The following is a 21,495-nucleotide window of genomic DNA, read 5'->3' as shown; positions in this document are numbered from 1 at the left end:
GATGGGTAGCCTGTTCCAGAGTATGGGAAGTCTCTGGGACAGCAATCTAGCCCTCCAGCATGACCTGGGACTACTTAAACAGAAAATGATGTTGATTCCTGACTGTGCTGAACACAAAGAGTTACAGGATTTAATGCTTTCTGCAGAACAAGTTGGTAAACATACTTTGCAATGTGGTTTTGACTCTTTAGAAGCATCTTGCAGGGTGCTGTCACTGGGTCTGTACTTAGAAGGCATGCTTGACTTAAGGAGCAAAACTTGCCAGATCATGTTACAGCTAAATTACTGGATGCTCCCTTAAACCAAGACCGCCTGTTTGGCAACAAAGCAGAAGAAGTCCTCAAAAAGATGGAGGAAAAAGCTGAATCTATGCAAACTGTTAAAGATTTCCTGCAAGTACAGTCTCCCAGATTTAGTAGGCATTGGCCTTCAAAGAACTGGTCCTTTCCAGTCTCTTCTAGGCCTTTTCAGTCCAAACCCAGGAACAGCAGACCACCTAGGTTACAGTCTCAGGTTACGCACAGGCCTAAGCAGTGGGGGGCTCCCACTTCCAAACCAGGGAGTAGTAAGGCACCCCCCTACAGAAAAATAGCGCAATGACTTAACCTTAACCCTTCCAAGCCCTGCTCAACTGCCTGCTCCCTTAGGAGGAAAGCTCGCCCTGCATGCAAAAAACTGGGAACTCATTACGCAGGACAAATGGGTTTTGAATATAGTTTCCCAAGGATACAGATTCCACTTCCACACCCTACCAGCCTCAAATGGTTGGCCAGACCTACCCCCAAATCAGTGGGCAGAGGCCCAACAGCAGGTTCTCTCTTCTAAGCATCAGGGCTATTCAGCCTGTCCCAGCAGAAGAAAGGGGACAAGGTTTTTATTCAAGACTTTTCCTGGTACCCAGAAAAGACAGCTCCTGGCATCCCATTCTGGACCTCTCTATTCTAAACACCTTTTTGTTAATCTCAAAATTCAAAATGCTAACACTTCAACAGCTGCTTCCTATGCTAGGCAAAGATACCTGGTTGGCAACCTTAGACTTAAACAAAGCTTATCTGCACATTCCAATAAGGGAATCTTACAGGAAATACCTACGCTTCAGGTCAGGTTCCATGCACTATCAGTTCTCTGTACTTCCCTTTGGCTTATCTACTGCGCCCAGTGTATTCACAGTGTCTAGCTCCAGCCCTTGCATTTTGCAGGCAGAGAAAAATTCAAATATACCCATACGTGGACGATTGTCTGATTCAGGCAGAAAGCCAGGACTTGATATTAAATCATCTGGCATTTGTAAAGAAACTTCTAACCTCTCTGGGGTACACCATAAACAAAAATAAATCTCACCTAGTACCATGCCAACAGATTGTATTCCTGGAAGCAAACTTGAACACAACTTCCCAGATGGCTTTCCCCACTCCAGAGAAACAAGTTTATTTGACAACCTACTTCAAACTATTGGCCACAAAGACCCAGCTATCTGCAAGGAAAATTCTGCAAGCCCTGGGGTTCATGGCCTCTTGCATTCTACTAATTCCATATGCAAGACTGCATATGAGGAAACTACAGTGGTATCTAAAAAGCCTATGGTGTCAACATTCTCAGGACCTGGAATCAATGATTCCTATCATTCCTTGTATAAAGACAGAGTTCCTTTGGTGGGCAGAGGCCTGCTACCACAACAAGGGGCTCCCTTTCACTCTACCCCCTGCTGCCCAAACCCTAACAACAGACGCATCAGACTATGCATGGGGAGCTCACTTGGCAAGGCAGTGCATTCAGGGCAAATAGAACCTGAGACAGATGCACCTGCATATCAACCAAAAAGAAATGTTAGCTGTACAGAATTCCCTGACAGCCTTCCAGACAATTATTGGTAAAGACAGACAACACCACAGTTATGTGGTACATAAGCAAGCAGGGTAGAACTCACTCGTACCCTCTCTACAGACTATCCATGGCTCTGTGGAACACAGCCTTGAGCTATCAAGTGCACCTGTAAGCTCAATTCCTGCCAGGCAAGCTAAATTCACTGGCAGATGACCTAAGCAGAAATCTCATGGACCCACACGAATGGAAACTGAAACCAAAAATATTCATCCTCTTGAGGAACAAATGGGGGACTCCAGAGGTAGACCTGTTTGCCTCCCCTCAGAACTACCAATTGCACAAGTTCTGCACAAGGACTTCCCACAGTCAAGCCTGGAAAGTGGATGCCCTGCCCTTTACCTGGGAAAGTCTCTCAGTTTATGCCTTTCCCCCTCTGCCTCTCCTCTCGAAGGTACTGCTAAAGATCAAACAGGACAAGCCATGGACAATATTGATTGCACAACACTGGCCACGCCAGCATTGGTACCCCCTCTTGCACAGTATGACACTACTGGAACCATGGCACCTGCCTCAGACCCCTTCCCTGCTGTCCCAGCAGGCGGGCCAGATTCTGCATCCTCAGCTTTAAACCCTGAACCTTGCAGCCTGGCTAATTCCTTGAGCTCTCCAATAGCATCCCTCAGTAAGCAGGTGCTAGATGTCATTCTGGAGGCAAGGAGGCCTAGTACTAGAAAATCCTGTGCTGAAAAGTGGAAAAGATACTGTTCCTGAAGCCAGACTCAGGGGATGGGTACAACGGTGCCCAGCTTACCTCGTATTCTTCAGTACTTAACAGAAATGCTCCACGAGGGCCTATCCTTCTTGTCAATTAAAATTCATATCTCTGCCATTTCAGCACATTATAATACTGAGCCACCCCTCTTTTTTCACCCCCTGCTAAAGCAATTCCTTAGAGGGGCCAAAAACTTAAGACCCCCCCCCCCCCCCGGAGATCTCCTACTCCAGCCTGAGACCTTAATTTTGTATTGGAAAAGCTCACTCTCCCTCCCTTTGAGCCAGCAGCAACTGCAGAGTTGAAATTCCTTTCTTGGAAAACAGCCATGTTCTTCATCTCACATTGCTGCAGTCCTTACTTATGGGGGTAGTCCGCGGTCCTCGGTCGGCCCGAATACCAAAGTATTAGGCTGACGTCGTTCATGGGCGCCTAGAACTGACATCAGAGCGTCAGGGTATAAAGGCGCATGACCGACGTCATATCCTCAGTCTTTTTTGCCGCATGGTCCGATGCAGAAGCAGCGTTGCAAGTGCCGTTCGGCGTTCTGAAATTTTTCGCTGGAGTTTCAGACCGATACCAAGTTGGCTAAGTACCCGTTGGAATATTTTTGTTTTTTCTTGCCTCAGTTACTTACCGGATGTCAGAAAAAGTGAATAATTGTATTTCTTGTCGGAAACAGATACCGCATAGGGATTACCACTCGCTTTGTATTCCTTGTTTGGGACCGGAGCACGTAGTCGGGTGTCGGTTTTGTGCTAGGTTTAATAAGCACTATAAAACGGAGGTTAGATTGCGCTAGGTTAGTCTTTGGCAAAAGGTGTAATTATAATATGCCGTCGGATGTTCCGACGCCTGCTTCTTCTAAGAAGCGCAAAGACAAATCTTTAAAGCCTAGGCAGGATGATTCGTCTGTTACGGACGCCGGATCTTTAGAAGCTACAGCTGAACAGCTGGATCCGGCTGAAGTTTCTATTGAGTCCCAGGGGGAAACTTTGATTTTACAAGATGTGGCCTCTCAGGAGGCAGGTCAGGCTGAAGGGGCCTCTCAGGTTACTATTCTCCCTTCTATGCCTAAGGTGGTTAGGCCTTCTGTTACTGTTTCTAAGGCTCCTTTTAAGGGCAGGTCTGTTTTGCCTTCCTCTGGTGTCAGTTCTGGTTCTTCAGGGTCTGTGCCTAAAAAGCACATGCTTAAAATGGCAGAGGATTTGATTACTTTAATTAGAGGTTCTATGCCCCCTCCTGATAAGAGGCCCAGGATGGAGCCAGAGTTGGAAAGTTTGGAGCAGGCCTCAGATGATTCAGAGTCTTCTGCTGAAGACATTCAAGATTTCCTCCTTATTCTGATTCTGATGCAGAGGATTCCACTCCTTCTGCTTCTCCTCCAGAGGATTTTTCATTTTCTGAAACTCTGCATTCCATGAGGGAGCATTTTAAGTGGGAAGGACAGGATTACTCTGATTCACGGAAGAGACTTAGGGAGTTCTTGTTTTTACCACAGCATAGACCCTTAGCTATACCTTCGGTTTTGGATGTTGTTTCAGATGTTTTCTCGGAAGCTTCCCTTAATCCAGATTCTGTGCCTTCTGCTCCAGTTAAACCGGACAGGTATTACAGGGTGCCTGAGGCTCATAAATATCTGTATAAGAGTCCTAGGGTGGACCCAGAAACGATTAGTCAGGGGCCTAAGGGTGTTAGAGCCTCTGTTGTTAAGAATCCGGTTCCTCTGGATAAGGAAGCTAGAGCTTTGGATAGATGGGGTAAGAAGGTGTATACCTCTTCTACTTTAGCAATGAGAGCTTTGAACTGCCAGTTTCATATGTTGAAGTATCAGAATTTCCTCCTTTCTCAGCTAAGATCTAAAGTGGATGCTTTAGCAGAGGGCATAGAGTGTAAAGAATTGCAGGATTTAGTGCATGTTTCTGAACAGGTGGGAAAGCACTCTTTGCAATGTGGTTTTGATGCTTTACAGGCTTCTTCTAGGGTGGCTGCCACTGGTTCAGTTATTAAGAGGCACGCCTGACTTAAGGATCAGAATTTGTCTGAGCATGTTAAGTCTAGAATTCTGGATGCCCCTTTACAGTCTGAAGTTTTATTTGGTCCTCCTGTGGAGTCAGTCTTAAAGAAAATGGAAGACAAGGCTAAGTCTTTGCAGACTGTTAAAGATTTTTTGCAGGTACAACCTCCAAAGTTTAGTAGAAATTGGCCTACTAAGGGGTGGACGTACCCTTCTTCTGATTCTCAGTCTAGGGGTAGATCTAAGCGTGGTAGGGGCAGAGCTCAGAGTACCTTCAGGCCGAGACAATGGAGTTCGCCTGCTCAATCTGCTGGTGAGGGCAGGGGCCAGTCCTTTCGTAAACAGGCCCAATGACCTGCATTTTCAGCTGCCAGATTCTTCTTGCCTGGCAGCTCCTTTGGGAGGAAAGTTGGCTCTTTTCAAGCAAAATTGGCATTTAGTCACCCGGGACAAATGGGTATTGGACATTATAAACCGAGGTTACAAGTTCTATTTCCATACCATGCCTCCTTTCATGGGTATGCCAGACGTCCCTCCTCGGCAAAGGATAGAGGCTCACAAACAAATTTCTTTACTTCTTCAAATAGGAGCTATACAGCCAGTTCCTCTGTCAGAAGTGGGCCTAGGATTTTATTCTCGCCTGTTTCTAGTTCCAAAGAAAGGAAGCACGTGGAGACCAATTTTGGATTTATCTATCCTCAACACTTATTTGGACATTCCAAAGTTCAAGATGCTGACTTTACAACAGCTTTTACCTCTGTTGGGAAAGGATCACTGGATGGTTACTCTGGATCTCAAAGAGGCTTACCTTCATGTTCCTATCAGGCCCAGTTGCAGGAGGTACCTGCGTTTTCGGGCTGGAAATTTACATTATCAGTTCTCTGCATTGCCCTTTGGCTTATCTACTGCGCCCAGAGTGTTCACAAAGGTTCTGGCTCCAGTGATAGCCTTTTTCAGACTAAGAGGAATACAGATTTATCCTTATTTGGACGATTGCCTGATTATTGCACAAGAAAGGGACGAACTTCTTCATCATCTACAGTATGTGATGGCAGTGTTAAGATGCCTAGGGTATTCTGTGAACGAAACAAAGTCCAGTCTAGTACCCTCTCAGGACATGTGCTTTCTGGGTGTGAGACTGAATACAGCTTCCCAGATGGCCTTTTGACCCCGGACAAACAAAGAAGCCTTTCTCTTTATTTCCATCAAATGTCTCTACGGTCCAGGCTGACTGCAAGGACAGTCCTTCAAGCCTTGGGGTTCATGGCATCTTGTATTCTGGTGCTTCCCAATGCCAAATTGCATATGAGGAAGCTTCAATGGTATCTCAAAAATGTATGGACACAGCACTGCCAAGATCTAGACACTGTCATTCAGATAATACCTTGCATTCAGAAGGAGTTTTTGTGGTGGGCTCAGGAATGTCACCTAAACAAGGGACTCTCTGTGACCCGGCCAGAGGCGAGTCAGATTCTAACGACAGATGCCTCGGACAAGGCGTGGGGAGCACACCTCAATGGAAAATGGGTGCAAGACACGTGGCCTGTCAAACTCCAACATTTGCATATCAACTTAAAGGAAATGTTAGCGGTCCAGTTTGCATTGATGGTTTTCAAAGATTTACTTCACCCAGGGCAGGTGTTGATTCAAACAGACAACACTACTGTCATGTGGTACATCAACAAGCAAGGGGGGACCCATTCTTACCCTCTTTGCAGGCAAGCGATGATTTTGTGGGAAACTGCTCTCAATCTACACCTCAATCTTCAGGCAAGGTTTCTACCAGGAGCTCAGAACTCCTTAGCAGATGTGTTGAGCAGACAAATAGTGGATCCTCACGAGTGGAAATTGGATCCTCATGTATTTCAAAAATTGACAGTGTTATGGGGAACTCCAGACATAGATCTGTTCGCTTCTCCACTAAATTACCAGTTGCCAAAGTTTTGCACAAAAATGTTTCATCACACAGCTTGGAAGGTGGACGCTCTATCATTCAGTTGGAACAATCCGCATGTATATGCCTTTCCACCTCTGCCTCTTCTTCCCAAGGTACTTTTGAAGGCCAGACAAGACAAGCTAACCATGATTTTGATAGCACCGGATTGGCCTCGACAACACTGGTACCCACTACTGAGGAGTTTAGTACGAGAACCTCCATGGCCTCTGCCTTTGATTCCGCACCTTTTGTCACAAGAGGGCAATCACTTCCTCAATGTCAAGATTCAGTCTCTGCATCTAACAGCCTGGCATATTCTGTTTTAGACTCTGGAGGGTCTCTGCTTCCACAACAAGTTTTGAATGTTCTTTTGGAGGCCAGGAGGCCTAGTACCAGGAAAGTTTACGCTGATAAATGGAGGAGATTTTTTATTTGGAGCAAAGGAAAGGACTTTGATGTCTCCAAACCTGATTTAAGTGTTGCTCTTCAATATCTTACTGAGTTATTGGACAAGGGTTTGTCTTTCTCCTCGATAAAGGTCCATGCTGCAGCCATTTCTGCTCACTATGATTGTGACCCTCCTTTATTCTCTCATCCTTTGTTTAAGCAATTTCTTAGAGGGCAAAGAATATAAGACCCCCAAGAGCTCCTACTCCTGCTTGGGATCTCAATTTTGTGTTGGAAAACTTACTCTACAACCTTTTGAGCCTGCAGCTACTGCCGAGTTAAAGTATTTGTCATGGAAAACTGCTTTTTGTTGGCCATTACCTCTGCAAGAAGGGTTTCTGAATTACAGGCCCTCATGGCAGTGGAGCCTTTCCTGATTTTTCATAAGGATAGGGTATCTTTGCACTAATCCTTCCTTTATGCCTAAAGTGGTTTCTAGTGTGGCCTTAAACCAAACTATTCATTTGCCTACTTTTATGCAAACCCCAAAATAAAGGGGAGAAAATTTTGCATACTTTGGATATTCACAGGCAGTTGCGTTATTATTTGAGCAGAACCAAGGAGTTCAGACAGTCTCAGCAGTTGTTTGTTTCTTTTGCTTTGGGTTCACAGGGTAAACCTGTTTCAAAACAAACTATTTCTAAATGGATTGGGTTTTGTATTTCTTTCTGTTATTCCCATCATGGTAAGGAGATTCCTGCTGGAATCAGGCCTCATTCCACTAGGGCTACTGCTACTTCCACGGCCTTTCTAAGGGGGGTAGCTACAAAAGACATTTTAGAGGCAGCTACTTGGAGTTCAGTGCATACTTTTTCTAAGCATTACCACCTTCCTCTTTATTCTAAGTCTAGGGCTGGATTTGCCACTGCAATTTTACAGGGTATTCTAGCAGCCCCTAATGCTTTATGATTTTTACCAACCTCCCTTTCCCGTTGCTTTGGGATTCTACCCATAAGTAAGGACTGCAGCAATGTGAGATGAAGAACATAGTACAGTTTTGTACCTACCATAAATGTAGATGTTCGAAGATCCACATTGCTGCAGTCCAATTTACCCTCCCTCCTTCCCCACTGTAGTTTGACATGGTGCTATGCTTTAGGTGATGGTTGTTGTTGGGCATGTTTTTGGGAGGTATTCTGTTTTTGGCTGTGGCCTTCTTGTTTGGCCTTCTGACATCTGGGGCAAGAAAAGACTGAGGATATGACGTCGGTCATGCGCCTTTATACCCTGACGCTCTGATGTCAGTTCTAGGCGCCCATGAACGACGTCAGCCTAATACTTTGGTATTCGGGCCGACCGAGGACCGCGGACTACCCCCATAAGTAAGGACTGCAGCAATGTGGATCTTCGAACATCTACATTTATGGTAGGTACAAAACTGTACTTTCCTTCTAGCCATCACTTCAGCTAAAAGAGTGTCTGAATTATAGGCCCTTATGGCGGTGGAACCCTTCATTATCTTCCGTGCAGACAGGATTTCTCTCAGGACCAACCCTTCCTTTATGCCCAAGGTGGTGTCTAGTGTGGCCCTAAATCAGTCCATTCATTTGCCTCCCTTTTTCCCTAATCCACAAAACAAAGGAGAATGAATACTGCGCTCTCTGGACGTGCACAGACAACTTAGATTTTATTTGGGCAGGACTAAGCCTCTCAGAAAATCTGAACAGCTGCTAGTTGGCTTTGCTGCAGGGGCAGAGGGGAAGGCCATTTCAAAGCAAACCATTTCTAAATTGATAGCCCATTGCATTAATGTCTGCTATAAGCACCATGGAAAACCTACCCCACAGGGGATAAGATCACATTCCACCAGGGCTGCATCTACCTCTACAGTCTTTCTCAGAGGAGTCCCTACCAGGGACATCCTAGAAGTTGCTACCTGGAGCTCTGTACATACCTTCACCAAGCATTACCACATACCTATCTTTTTTCTAAATCCAAAGCTGGTTTTGCCACTGCAGTCTTGCGGGGCTTAATAGCTGATCCTAATGCTCTCTAACTTCCTCCTCCCTTCCTTAGCTTTGGGAATCAACCCAAATGTGATGACTGCAACAGTGAAACATGAAGAACATAGTACAGTTGTGTACACTTACCATAAATGTAGATGTTCGAGTGTATTCACTGTTGCAGTCCTGGTTACCCTCCCTCCAGCCCCCTGACTTCTCTTGGCTCTACCTTTCCTTCTTGTTTGGTGTATTTAAGCTTTCTGGTGTATTTGCTTTTTGATGGAGATGTACCATAACATATAACTGCTTCCCATTGTGGGGCACCTGACATCTGGGGCAAGAAAAAACTGATGTAATGGCGTCGGCTGCATGTTTTATACCCCTGATGACCTGGCGTCATGGAAGAAGAGACAGCATCCGACACAGGAATCCAAGACTCTGGTATTCAGACCGGCTGAGGACTACCTGCAGGCAGATAACCCAAATGTGATGATTGCAACAGTGAATACACTCGGACATGTACATTTATGGTAAGTGTATACAACTGTACTTTTGTACTTGAGGTTCTTTTTTTGTGGTCAGTATTCTAGAGCTAGACCTTGTTGGGAGAAACAGTATCTGGTGGCAAGAAAGACAAAGAAGGGGCAGAATTTTATCAGTTCTAAATCAAACCTCACCAAAAAAAAAAAAAAACAGCAAAGGATTCCCTGTGATCACGGATACCCTCCTTCTCAGTCCTTTTTGTATAGAAGTACAATAACTTGGGAATATCAATGGATTTTTGTGTTCAGTGATTGTTGGGGGTGGAACAGAATAAAATTTACTGCCAAAGAAAGTCCATAGCATATTCCATAATGGTTCAGATCTGTCCTGCGAAGGATAGGTCCTCTAATAAAGCCACTGTTCAGGAAGTCCCATAAAATGTTTCTTCTACCTTTAAACTATCAGGTTATTATTCCAGATTACTTTATATGCCTAAAATGTAAGAGCTGTGGGGATCCATTCTGACTCTCTCCAGTGGAAAGCAATTTGTGATAGCTAAAAATACAAAATGGTAATTCAATCCCACAAGTTTTTTTTTTTAATTATTGACTGTCATGTTATAATTTTGTGAGCTGTTTATTTTCATTAAATAGGCATACATTTGTATTAATATTATTTATTGTTAGAAACATAGACTTCACCTTGTTAAATACATTTGATTGATTGTTTTTTTAATTGCTTGATTGATTATTTCTTAGATTTCAGGTGATTCGACATTTTCAGTTTTTATCAATGCCCTTTGAATGTTAAGGTGAATAAATCCTGTGGTTTTAACTGATTCTCAGTTGTTTTGTGGTATGGACTTCCTTTCTGGAGTCGATGCCTGGGGTCCTTTTGGTGCAGTACAAGTTTTGCTAGAGATTGTTTTTGAATTATGGAACTTTGGCAGTGTTGGCTGTTTGGCTTAGGGGCAGTCACATTTTTCCATATATGGACAGCTGCCTGTTGCTGTTTTGCTCCCAGGGCCTGATGTTAGAACATTTAATCACTTTAGAACTCTGAGGCTCCATCTCCACATGCCTCAGACATATTAGGTCCATACTTTGAAAGCTACTGGTTTATTCCTAGAAGTGTCTGTAACGCTTGTTTGTTTACTGACTTTGGCATTTGTGTTTTTGCTTTGACATTTTTGTGTAACAGCCTTCAGTCCACCTGATATTAGAATATAGTCCATGCAATTTGGACTTGTTACTTTTATTTTACATTTGATTTTGTTTAACATGTTGACTTAGTCTAATTAACAGCTGTATCAGTTTGTTGACATGCTTGTCTTGTGTCTGATCCTAATAAGTGATCATGTTTACATTACCTTGCAAGACTTCACTCTATTGTGCAGCAGCTGTGTGTAACACCTTTGGCACTGACGAAATGCCAAATTGAAGTCTAAGGAAACATTTCTTCCATAGTGTGTTAAATGTACATAGTTTACAGCTTTCTTAATCTGTCTTCTTTTGACAGAAAATCTGTTACTGAAATGAATGTAGCATTTGGCATTGCTGAGACCAATTATTCAGCTGTAAGCAACAGTTTATGCTGTCTTTTAATCAAGTTATTCAGATTGCATGGATCAATACATCGTGAATCTTGCCATTTTTATACATTTCATTCTTTTGGCTCAGTTTCCTTCTTAATGTTGCCTAAGCCTTCCATTCACTTCAACTGATGCTCAGTTCTACTTCTGACTGCTAATTCTTTATAGCTTGTACCACTGGCATTACATTAGTATTTATTTGTATATGATGTTCTCCTGGCAAACGTTGTAAGCCTTGGGGGGTGGGAGGTTGGCATAATGGTTAAGGTGTTTACCTTACAGACACAAGGTGCAGGGTTTGATTTTCACATGGGGTAATTGGCTAGGCTTAAAATGGCCTCAAGGGCACTTAGCCTAGTACTACTCTATGAATCTATAAAATCAATATTCTCATGAAAGATTTCTTTGCTATAACTCTAAAATATATTTGAGATGTCTGTGCAACTGGTGAATGGTTCTTGAATGTGTATCGAAATGCAGCCTCTGTTTGCTTTTGCATTGTAAAGTTGTTTACCATTTCTATTTTTTCACCAGCCAAATGACTTAATACTAAGTGGATTAGCTTCTGTAAAGTTTTATGATTTGATGCAGTGTCATGTATTTTTTATTTTTATATTCACATGACAGTAGCTTTTGACACTTCGTCACCTTGAATATGATAATGATGAGCACACTGCTTTGTGTTCAGTGCATTTTAACTCCAGTGCTTCAGAAGTATCTTCAGACTTGATATTATATTCTGCACTTGTACTTACTTTTAAGTTAAACAACATTTCTTGCCAGCAGTCCTCTTTTGCACTCGTCTCACTGGGATAGATACATCATACATGTTCAGATTTAGGTGTATGAACTGTCTCATTTTTGTACTGTAATTTGCTTTCATGCTCAGGTTTAATTTGTGCTTGTTAACTGGAGTAGAGCACTGATCCACATGAACCTTTTTCTGACTCAGCCCACGAGTACTGTCTGGTTAAGCAAGTTGGTCAGGGTTGAACACTGGGCAAATGGAGACTGACGGAGTCAAATCCTGGACTACAAGAAGTAGCTCATTAAGAAGTAGCTCATTAACTACTAACAGCCTTAATCCACTGGGAAGTTGTGAAGGTTGTTGTTGCTCCTTTTGTACATGCTTGAAAATGATTATACCATGGATTCTGCTATTTAAATCCAAAACATGTCTTCCTGTCAGGCTTATATCCACACGTAGTAGACAAGGCTTGAATTCAAAGTGGAATGTACTTTGTGTGCACCTTGTGGCTGTCTTTCTCATTACCAGTGCTATTACAGTTCATTCTCACTTCTTATTTTGGTGTTTTTGTTCGACTTACATTTTTTCTTTCATGAAGCTATTTATTCGTTTAATACATTTAATGGTGTACTTGCAAATTCAGCCTCTTTGCATGCATAAACAGATTTTGATAAAGCCAGATCTTCTCATAATAACCTGCCCTTTGTTTGATCATTTCTTATATCACAAACATTTCTGTCAGTTGTTAATGAATCGTACAACACACTAAATTCAAAGTCTTTAGCTGAGTAACATAAGCATCTGTAGCCTTGTATGACTTTATGCCCTTGTAAAGAATAAATGACGAGATTTTACTAGGCTTGCCATAGTCCCTGAACTTGTTCTTGTGCTGTCTTTTCACTCTTATTGATAAGTAAATGAGTAACTACCTCCAAGGATTATTCCTAAGAGAGCTGTGGAAATGTGGCATACTGTACAGGCCTCTTGGCTGTTCCACTGTCAGTAAAAAACAGACTGAATTTTTGGATTCAAAGCTTCTAATTTTCTGCAAAATTTCCTTGCAATAACAGAATTTCTGATGATTGCAATGGACCATTTCTGTATGTGAATTTATGCTTCTGCATTTCATAATAAGTCTTACAAACAAATGTACTTCACTTTTACATATAGATTTCTTTACTTGTGACATCATATCACAGCTGGATGTTTTGTATGATTTTGCCCTGTGCCTGCAAACCATCAAGCCTACCTGATCCCTGAAGGGCTGTCATCCAGGCAGTCAATAGTGGTTCACCTCTGGATGTTTGTTAGTATGCCAGCAAAGGACACATACACTGGATGTGTTTTCAGTCATTATGAAGCTTTTAATGTAAGTATTGTGTCCATTCCAGGAAGAAGTGTACTACACGACATGTGCTCTATGTAGCTAGGCATTAGTATATTTAAAGGTATATTTTTCTGTATGCTGTACCCATCACCCTTCCATCTGTCACCTGCCATGCATGCTTGTGCATTCTATCTAGCAGAATTCCTCCAGTAACTTCTAGAGGAATCCTTCCAGTAGATGCTGTATTTTTCTTTACCTGGCCATCCCTGTTAATGAATCTACTTTTTGTCCTCTGATCTGTGTCTCTAGCAGTGAATGCCTTTCTTCTTAAGACACAAGAAGAACAGTAAATCATAACACTGGGTGCGAAATAATGATTCAACTGTAGATATTTTGTGGGGTAGTAGATAGTCTCTTAACAGTACTGGATTTAAGTTTGTGGTGCTGCTGTTGCTGCTGGGTTTGCTGTTTTGCATTCGAGCGTGGGGGGTAGAATGAGTTACATTACTGCGTAGTATATGGGCTTTCTGCTTGAGGGACACACTGTGAACTGTCCTTTAATGTTTGCTAGTGCAGGGGTTGTATTTCAGTTCAGTATTTAGGCAGGAGCCAAAAAGAACTAATCAGAACTAATCTATTTATTTACTAATACAAGATGTGAATATGGAGCAAAGTTAGACAAGAAGCTGTATCTGCTAGACTATATTAAAAGTAGGAATATTCTAGCAGTCTGGAGTCGTTGATTGAATACATTCTTACATGATGCTAGAGGTATGTCATTAAAAGCAGATGTGAAGTAAAATTGCACATAGCCTATGTGACTGTATGAGTGGAAATTTATCAGATGTACCTGAAAAAAGTAAACCAAGCTGTTTGCCAAAATGTATTGACAGAGTGCCAAGTATAAGGTCTTAATGCTTCCCTCAAGCAAGAAGATTAGACAATGACAATTGACTTTTTCCATTTTCTCCTGCTGACATATTTGAGCAGCAGAGCTTCATGGGGAATATGAAATTGATCAGACAAGACATTTTTATGTTTTTCATTTTCAAGTAGTTTCCACTTTGTGGTCTACATGACTGATGCAACACAAACAGCCAAGTTTGGTATGCTTAGTGAAAAAAGGTCTTGCTGTAAAATAAAACCGTAAAGGTTATTATTTCATTATATAACTATAAATTTGTGTTTCTTTTTCTAGTGGTACATCTCCTCTTGCCTGTCTAAATGCTATGCTACATATAAATTCTCGAGGGGATGAAGGAATTTTCTATAAGGTGCCTGGTCGAATGGGAGTCTATGCTCTGAAGGTAGGTCTGTCCCATTGACAAAAGCTGCAGTGTCAGAATGTGACATGTATAGTGCAGTTTGTTCTAATTAACATCTACTTAAGAGCTACTTTTCAAAGCATATTATTGTCTTTAAATATAAAACAAAAATAATTCAGTTGTGTATACGTGTTATGAACAGGAGTAGTATAAATGTTTCCTTAAGGGGCTGCCAGACACCTTTTGCTTCTAGTTGCATTGAGTAAATACACACTGCAAGACAGGTATCATTACTGAATGTGAGTTGCAGAATCATAAAGCAGAGCCGTCTTTGACAAGCTGCAGCAATCTAGTTAATGCACATCTGGGTACTAGTTCTGTGGGTTTGAGTGATTAAATTCTCTTAATTTTGCTTTTGTTGACAGAGTAAGACCTGGTAAACATATGGAAGGTAGAGCTGGCTTAACTTTTGTGTAGCAACTTTAGTTTCCATTTGAAACCCACATTTGTTGTTATTAAATTACTTAGCTGAGTCTTACTTCTGGTGACCTTAAGGAAATCAGCACATCGGACCTGTCTGTTAAAGGTCTTGCAAGTTCATATTCTTTACTTCATTAATGCTGACTGTCCTCCTTAGCTTTTGCCTTCCCTTTTTTTTGGCCTTTAATCCTTCTCAGCATCAGTGTCTTCTGTACTGAATTCTGTCTTCACATTATGAGGCCACAGTATTTCATTTTTCTTATACTATCATACCTATCATCAAATTATTTGAGTTTATTTTCTTATGTACTGTCTAATTTAATCTGCTTGTCCATTGAATTATAAAAAGATGTTCTTCATTCCACATTGCTGCAGTGCAGAAGCAACTGCCACTGGTTCTGTTCTTCAGAGGCCAAGAGATCCTAACGCCTGGGGAGATCAGAACTTAGCTATGTTATGTGAAGACAAAGATTTTGGATGCCTTTACAGTTTTAAAGAAGATGGAGGACAAAAGCAAGTCTATGCAAACTAAGAATTTTTTAAATGCTAAGTCTATGCAAACTGTTAAGGATTTTTGCTGTTGAGATGCCTCAGGCCTAGTATGATTCCTTTAGTAGAATGGGGACTGTCTAGGGTAGGGGCAGAGAGCTTAAGGGTGCTTTTAGGTGTAGGCCTAGGCAGGGTAGGGGCAGCCTTCACCTGGCAGGTGAGGGCAGGGTCAGTCCCACAGCAGGCAGGGTCTTCCGGGGCAGCCTCCAGTCCAGCCAACCTTGCCATGCCTGGCAACTCTGTGCCTCAGCTTTCAAGGTTTCAAAGAAAATTGGGATTTTAATCAAAAGACAAAATGGGTTCTGATATCATGTTCCATTAGGTTTTCTTTTTGATTTACATATTCCACTCCTTTACCTTTTGCATGCCAAACATTCCTCCTCTACAAAGACAAGAGGACAACAAATTTCTTTCAAGCAAAGACATCACTCACTCCCCATGGCCTGTGCCAGGCTCCATAAGGGCCATTATTCTCTTTCCTGTTTTTATTACCTAGGGATTAGTACCGGGGAGACTGGATTACCCATTTAGGATATATCATTTATACATCCTCAATTTCCAGTTCAAAAATGTTGACGTCAAAACAGCTTTGTTGGCGTTTCAACTTTTTTAACCCTGGCTGATGGTTTAGATCTCAAGGAAGCTTACTATCTCAAAGCTTACCTTCATGTGCATATAAGACTAAGTTGCAGAAAAAGTCCTTTATTTTCGAGCTGTTTTCTTCTCATTATCAGTCTGCATTGCCTTTCAGAGTATTCACAAAGGTTCTGGCTCCAAGGTTAGCTTTCTTGTGATAAAAGGACTTTCAGGCTATCCTTACTTGGACTATGACGATGCCTGATTCTGAATCAAGACCTGATTCTGGCTCAAATTTGGAATACAACTTATTAGAGCAGATGCCTAGGCTAGGCTATTAACTAATGCTAATAAAGTCCAGTCTAGAAATAAAGTCCAGTCTAGTACCCTCTCAAGACATGTGCAGCAGGGTAGATGGCCTTTACAGCCCAAACAAACAAATACAAAGAACAGGTTCCAAAAAGAATCTTTCCAGTTACTTCCATCAGCACCCTGACAGTCAGCGGGCTGACTCCTTCAGTCCTTTCAAACTTTAGGTTCATGGCATCTCCAATCTGGTGCTTCCCAATAAACCATGAGGACAATGGTATGGAAAAAATGTATGGACACAGCACTGCCACACATTGGGATTTGGTCATCAAATTCAACACTTCAAAAAAAAAAGATTTTTTGTGGTGGGGAATGTCACCTAAACTAAACAAGGGGTGACTCTCAGACGCCAGAGGCAAATAAATTCTACAAAAACAGATGCCCAGACATTGCTTGGGGAGCCTATCTAAATGGAAAAAGTGGATACAAGAAAAGTGCCTGCCAGACTACACATCTACTATATCAACATGATGAAGGATGTGCAGTCCAGTTTGCATTAATGGCTTTCAAGAAGGAGTTCTTCCAGGGCAGGTGTTGATTCTTAACAGACAACACAACTGTCATGTGGTAGAAACTGATCTTCATGTATTTCAAAGTTGACAGTGTCCTGGGGAACTCCAGACATAGATCTTCATCTAACAGCCTGGCATATTCTGTTTTGACAGCAGCAGGTCTCAACTTCAACAAGTTTTAAATGTGATTATGAAGCCAGAAGACCTGTACAACAAGGAAAGTGTAAGAAAAAAAATGGAAGATTTATTTTTGGACTGCACTAAAAAGAATTTGGAGATTGGAGCCTAATTTTTGTGTGTGGCTCTTATCTATCTTACTTATTGGACAAAGGTTTGTCTGTCTCTCTTCCACTAAGATTCATGCTGCAGCAATTTCAGCTCACTATGATTTCACATTTTATGCAGATCCCAAAGATAAAAGAAAAGAAAAGGTTACACACAAGTATTGGCATAGCAGGCAATTATGATTTGTTGAGCAGGCAGCAGTTTTTAGTCTCAGTGTTTGTTGTTTCTTTTCTTTGAGTTCTCAGGGCAAGGCCTGTCAAAAAAACAATTTCTATATTGATTTGTGTTTTTTGCATTGCATTGCATTTCCCATCATGGCAAGGAGAGATTCAAGATGATGGGCCTCATTCCACTAGGGCTCTGCCAGCTCACAGAACTTTTTTTTTTTTTTTGCAGCAAGCAAGATTTTTTGGGAGTTCATACTTTGGAGTTTGCATTTTACTTCCTCTAAGCATTACCACCTTCCTCTCTACTCTAAGTCTAGGCTGGTTTTGCCACTATTATTTTGCAAATGTTGTTATCAGCTGCTGCTGATTTTTTTGCCTCCCTCCTCTTCTTGATTCTGCTGAATCTACCAGACTGCAGCAATGTGGAATGAAATACATAGTAGAACATAGTACTGTTTTGACAGTATGTAGATGTTCATGGATCACATCCACACATTGCTCCCTCTCTTTCCTCCCTCCCCCCCTCTGTGGGTAGGGGTGGTTTTGTGAGGGAGGTTATATTCTGCTAATTTTTGTATATTTTATATATATATATATTTTTATATATTTGGGTTTGGGGTTTTTGGTTTTGGCCTTTTCTTTTCAGGGTCTCAGGACATCTGGGGCAAAAAAACGACTGATATGGGGATCATCGCGGCATGTACACCCTCCCTGGACTGGCGTGCAGCATGCGCCTCCGCCCGACCAATCAATATATACTGGTATTCGGGCCGTGACTGGACAGCGGACTACCCAATAGTTAGGACTGCAGCAATGTGGATCCTCGAACATCTACATTTATGGTAGGTACAAAACTGTACTTTTTCTCTAACACTGATATTCTAAAGCATTGATTTTCTAGCACATGGTTTTATTTATAGTCCACTCACAGACATATATTCTTAATAAGATAATCATAGCTTTGACTATATGGACTTTTGTTAACAAAGTGATGTCCCTGCTTTTAAAAGCTTATCTAGATTTGCCATTGTGTTCCTTCCAATAAGGAAGCATATTTTAATTTAATTTGCACAGTTGCCATCTGTAGAGGTCTTTGAGCCCAGGAAAATAAAAGCTGTCACTGCCTCCTCTTCTTTCCCATCTATTTCCAAAGTCTGATAGGGGTAGGTGACATAATTATAGTTCATAGGTGTTTACTAGGCTAACGACCACAAGGGCCTTTTTAAGCTTAGCCATACATCTCAAATCTCTGACGAGTTCTGATACCCTGGATAAGAGTAAGCATGGGCCTGGGAGATGAACCACTTACAGATTACCTGTTTGCATCAGAGACATAGGTGCCAAACCAGGGATGAATTTCCGGTTTACCATCCAGTTGTCCAAGTTGCAATTGAATTGGATGAGGGAGGAACTCTACTTCACATGGATTGGGAGCCTGTTCCATATACGGGGTAGTCTCTGGGATACATACCTATCTCTCCAGCAGGTCCTATTTATATCATAGGCAAGATTTAAGTCTTTAGAACGGGTAATTCTGGTACTGTTTGTTTTGTGGATATACAGGAGGTCCATGAGAGTGGGTCTGACACTGCCCTGTATGCCAGGCATAGATCTCCCCTCAAAACCTGTAGGAGGTAGAATACAGGGATTGGGCCTTGAGATGGTCTGCATAGGACATATTGCTTATGCCCTGTATTCTTTTAGTGAAGAACCTCTTTGGACGTTCCAGTTGTTGGATATGCCTGGTTAGGTACATACCAAAGGGGGGAATACTCATCCCCTGACAAGTTTCAAATCCACGACCCTGTCAACTGCAGCACAGTGCATTAGCCCACTAAACCACTCAGCTTTTATCCAGGGCTTGTCCAGTATTTGAACCCAGGACCTTTTGCACCCTAAGCGAGAATCATACCCCTAGACCAACAAGCCACATAGTCATTATGTTAATCAGCAAACCAATGCTTGTAATTTATCCTTTCACCTTTATTAACAATTCAACTCTTCCCCACTTTCAGCCATCAGAGTGGTTTCACTGCATATCTGAGACTGATAATACTTCTGTCAGTAATTTTGATTGCATTATCTGATTCATCTAACCCATTGTTTTGCAAGAAATACCCAACATATGAATTAAATAATATGATTACAATATGCAGTCTTGTAACACCCCTTTCCTGATCTTGAATTGATCAGCTATTCCATTTTCAGTTCTAACTATGCATTTTTTCTGAATACAGGTTTCCCATGTTGGCAAATAAGGTGATCTGGTAGCCCCAATTTGTGTAACAACTTACAGCAGTTTGCTATGGTCTACACAATGGAATAAGGGTTAGTAAATAAAGCAGAAGTAAATATTTTGTTGGGAGTTAACATGCTTTCCTGCTTTCTGTGTTATCTAGTGGGCATTTGCAGTTTGATCTTTGGTGCTTCTGCCCTTCCTGAACACTACCTTGCTAGCATGTGAAATGGATGCAGTTATATAGTCATTTGAGCATTCTTTAACATTATCCTTTTTGTGATTGGAATATAAATTTAACTTTTCAAGTTCAGTGGCTACTATTGTTTTCCAGATTTTCTAGCAAATTCCAAGTAATACTGTAACAGTATCATTTTGTAGGATTTGAAATAATTCTGCCGTACTGTCATCACATCCTGCAGCCTTGTTAAGATATCTGAATCTAAATTAGAGGATATACCACTGTATTTATTAATGATATGAGAAAAAGGGGTGAGAGAATGGCATAATGGTTAAGGTGTTTACCTTAAAGACACAAGGTGCAAGGTTTGATTCTCACATGGGGTAACTAGCTAGGGTTTCAAATGACCCAAAAGGGCAGTTAGCCTAGTATTAATCTATGAATCTATGAACCTGTGTTAGTCTACGTCTTATATAGTTCTTCTGTATATTCTTGCTGTCTCTTCTTAATAATTTGCTTCTGCTAGGTGCCTCCTATTTCATTTTTGTCTTTTATCATGCCATATTGTACCTGGATGTTTCCCTTAATATCAACATTCTTCCTAAAAATATTTCATGTCTTTCCTATGCTGTTATCTTTTTCCATTTATTTGCACTTTTTACATTTTTATATAACTTCTTATTTCTTCTTGATGTTAAAAAACAAATACTGAAACCGGTGAAGTTAACTGTTTATTACAATTCGAACGGCTTGCAATTCAAACAACTAAGTGCTTTTGCCAATTAATCCAAAGGCTTCATCATAGTTGTTCAAGCATTCTCCCCAAGCTAGTTAAATACTAATGAATGCTATTGCAATACAGAAACATGTACCCACCCTTTTTGGCGCTTAAACTCTTTCTTAAAAAGACAGTACTGTTGTCAGAAAAGCTGTTAATCTTAAAAAATACATCAAAAATACACTACTTTATACAATATTTCAACATAATTACAATTATTGAATTGACTAAACCAAATACTTGTTCTTCATAAATTTAAAATACATCAAGAATACTAAATGTTCTACGTTTGATATATTTGTTCAGGCAATTTGATTATGCCTAATTTTCAAAAATGTCTTGATAGAGATAAACTCATTCAAGCCAGGTTCCATAGAAGCATTTAACTTCAATTGCCAGAGGGATTCCTTACTTTCCAGCAACAAATTCTTATCTCCCTCATGTTCATTCATAAAAACTGTATCAATAACAAAAAACACAAACTTTTTAAAATTAATACATTTTTCCGAGTGTATGAAAAGAGCATTGTGAATGTCCTTATTCGTAATGGCCCTGGCATGTTCACTTATCCTGTCCCTCAGCCTCCGAGTGGTTTTGCCCACATAGAAGCCCGGACAGGATAAACAAGCAGCCACATGCACCACATAAAGTCGTGTTACAACTGACCCTGCCAGGGCATTGAATGGAGGTGTCACTTCCTTGAATATAGACGTAGGGTCCATCATTTATATACCTGCAGAACTTACAGTTTTCACATTTAGACATACAAGATTTATAAGATAGTTTGTTTAATTTTGTCTCCAATATAGTTTTTACATTTCTCCCCGTACCGAAAACTATCTGAGGCTTTTTTCCAAGAATAGTTAACATATCCTGTCGAAAACACAGTTCCCAACATTGGTTAACTATGTCAATAATCCTGGAACTGCTGTCATTATATTCCAAAACCATGGCATTAGTCTTATTATTCTCATGGGATAAACCTTTATCTTTATCCTTAGGCTGCCAA

At 41.2% G+C, this 21,495-nt stretch overlaps 1 protein-coding gene across 1 annotated transcript in view; it reads left to right on the top strand.

The window, feature by feature from the left end:
* The window catches only part of ASXL2 (ASXL transcriptional regulator 2), a 2,483,396-nt gene that overhangs the window by 816,532 nt on the left and 1,645,369 nt on the right, over positions 1 to 21,495 (top strand). Inside the window, exon 3 of the mRNA XM_044062884.1 lies at positions 14,287 to 14,395. Within this exon, the coding sequence (XP_043918819.1) occupies positions 14,287 to 14,395 (109 nt within the window). The remainder of the gene's footprint in view (positions 1 to 14,286; positions 14,396 to 21,495) is intronic.

The sequence above is a fragment of the Protopterus annectens genome, chromosome 2.part1 (assembly GCF_019279795.1).
Source record: "Protopterus annectens isolate FY-2018-M chromosome 2.part1, PAN1.0, whole genome shotgun sequence".
NCBI classification, from domain to species: domain Eukaryota; kingdom Metazoa; phylum Chordata; order Ceratodontiformes; family Protopteridae; genus Protopterus; species Protopterus annectens.
Note: the sequence above shows the minus strand (reverse complement) of the source record. Positions and strands in the feature narration are given on the sequence as shown.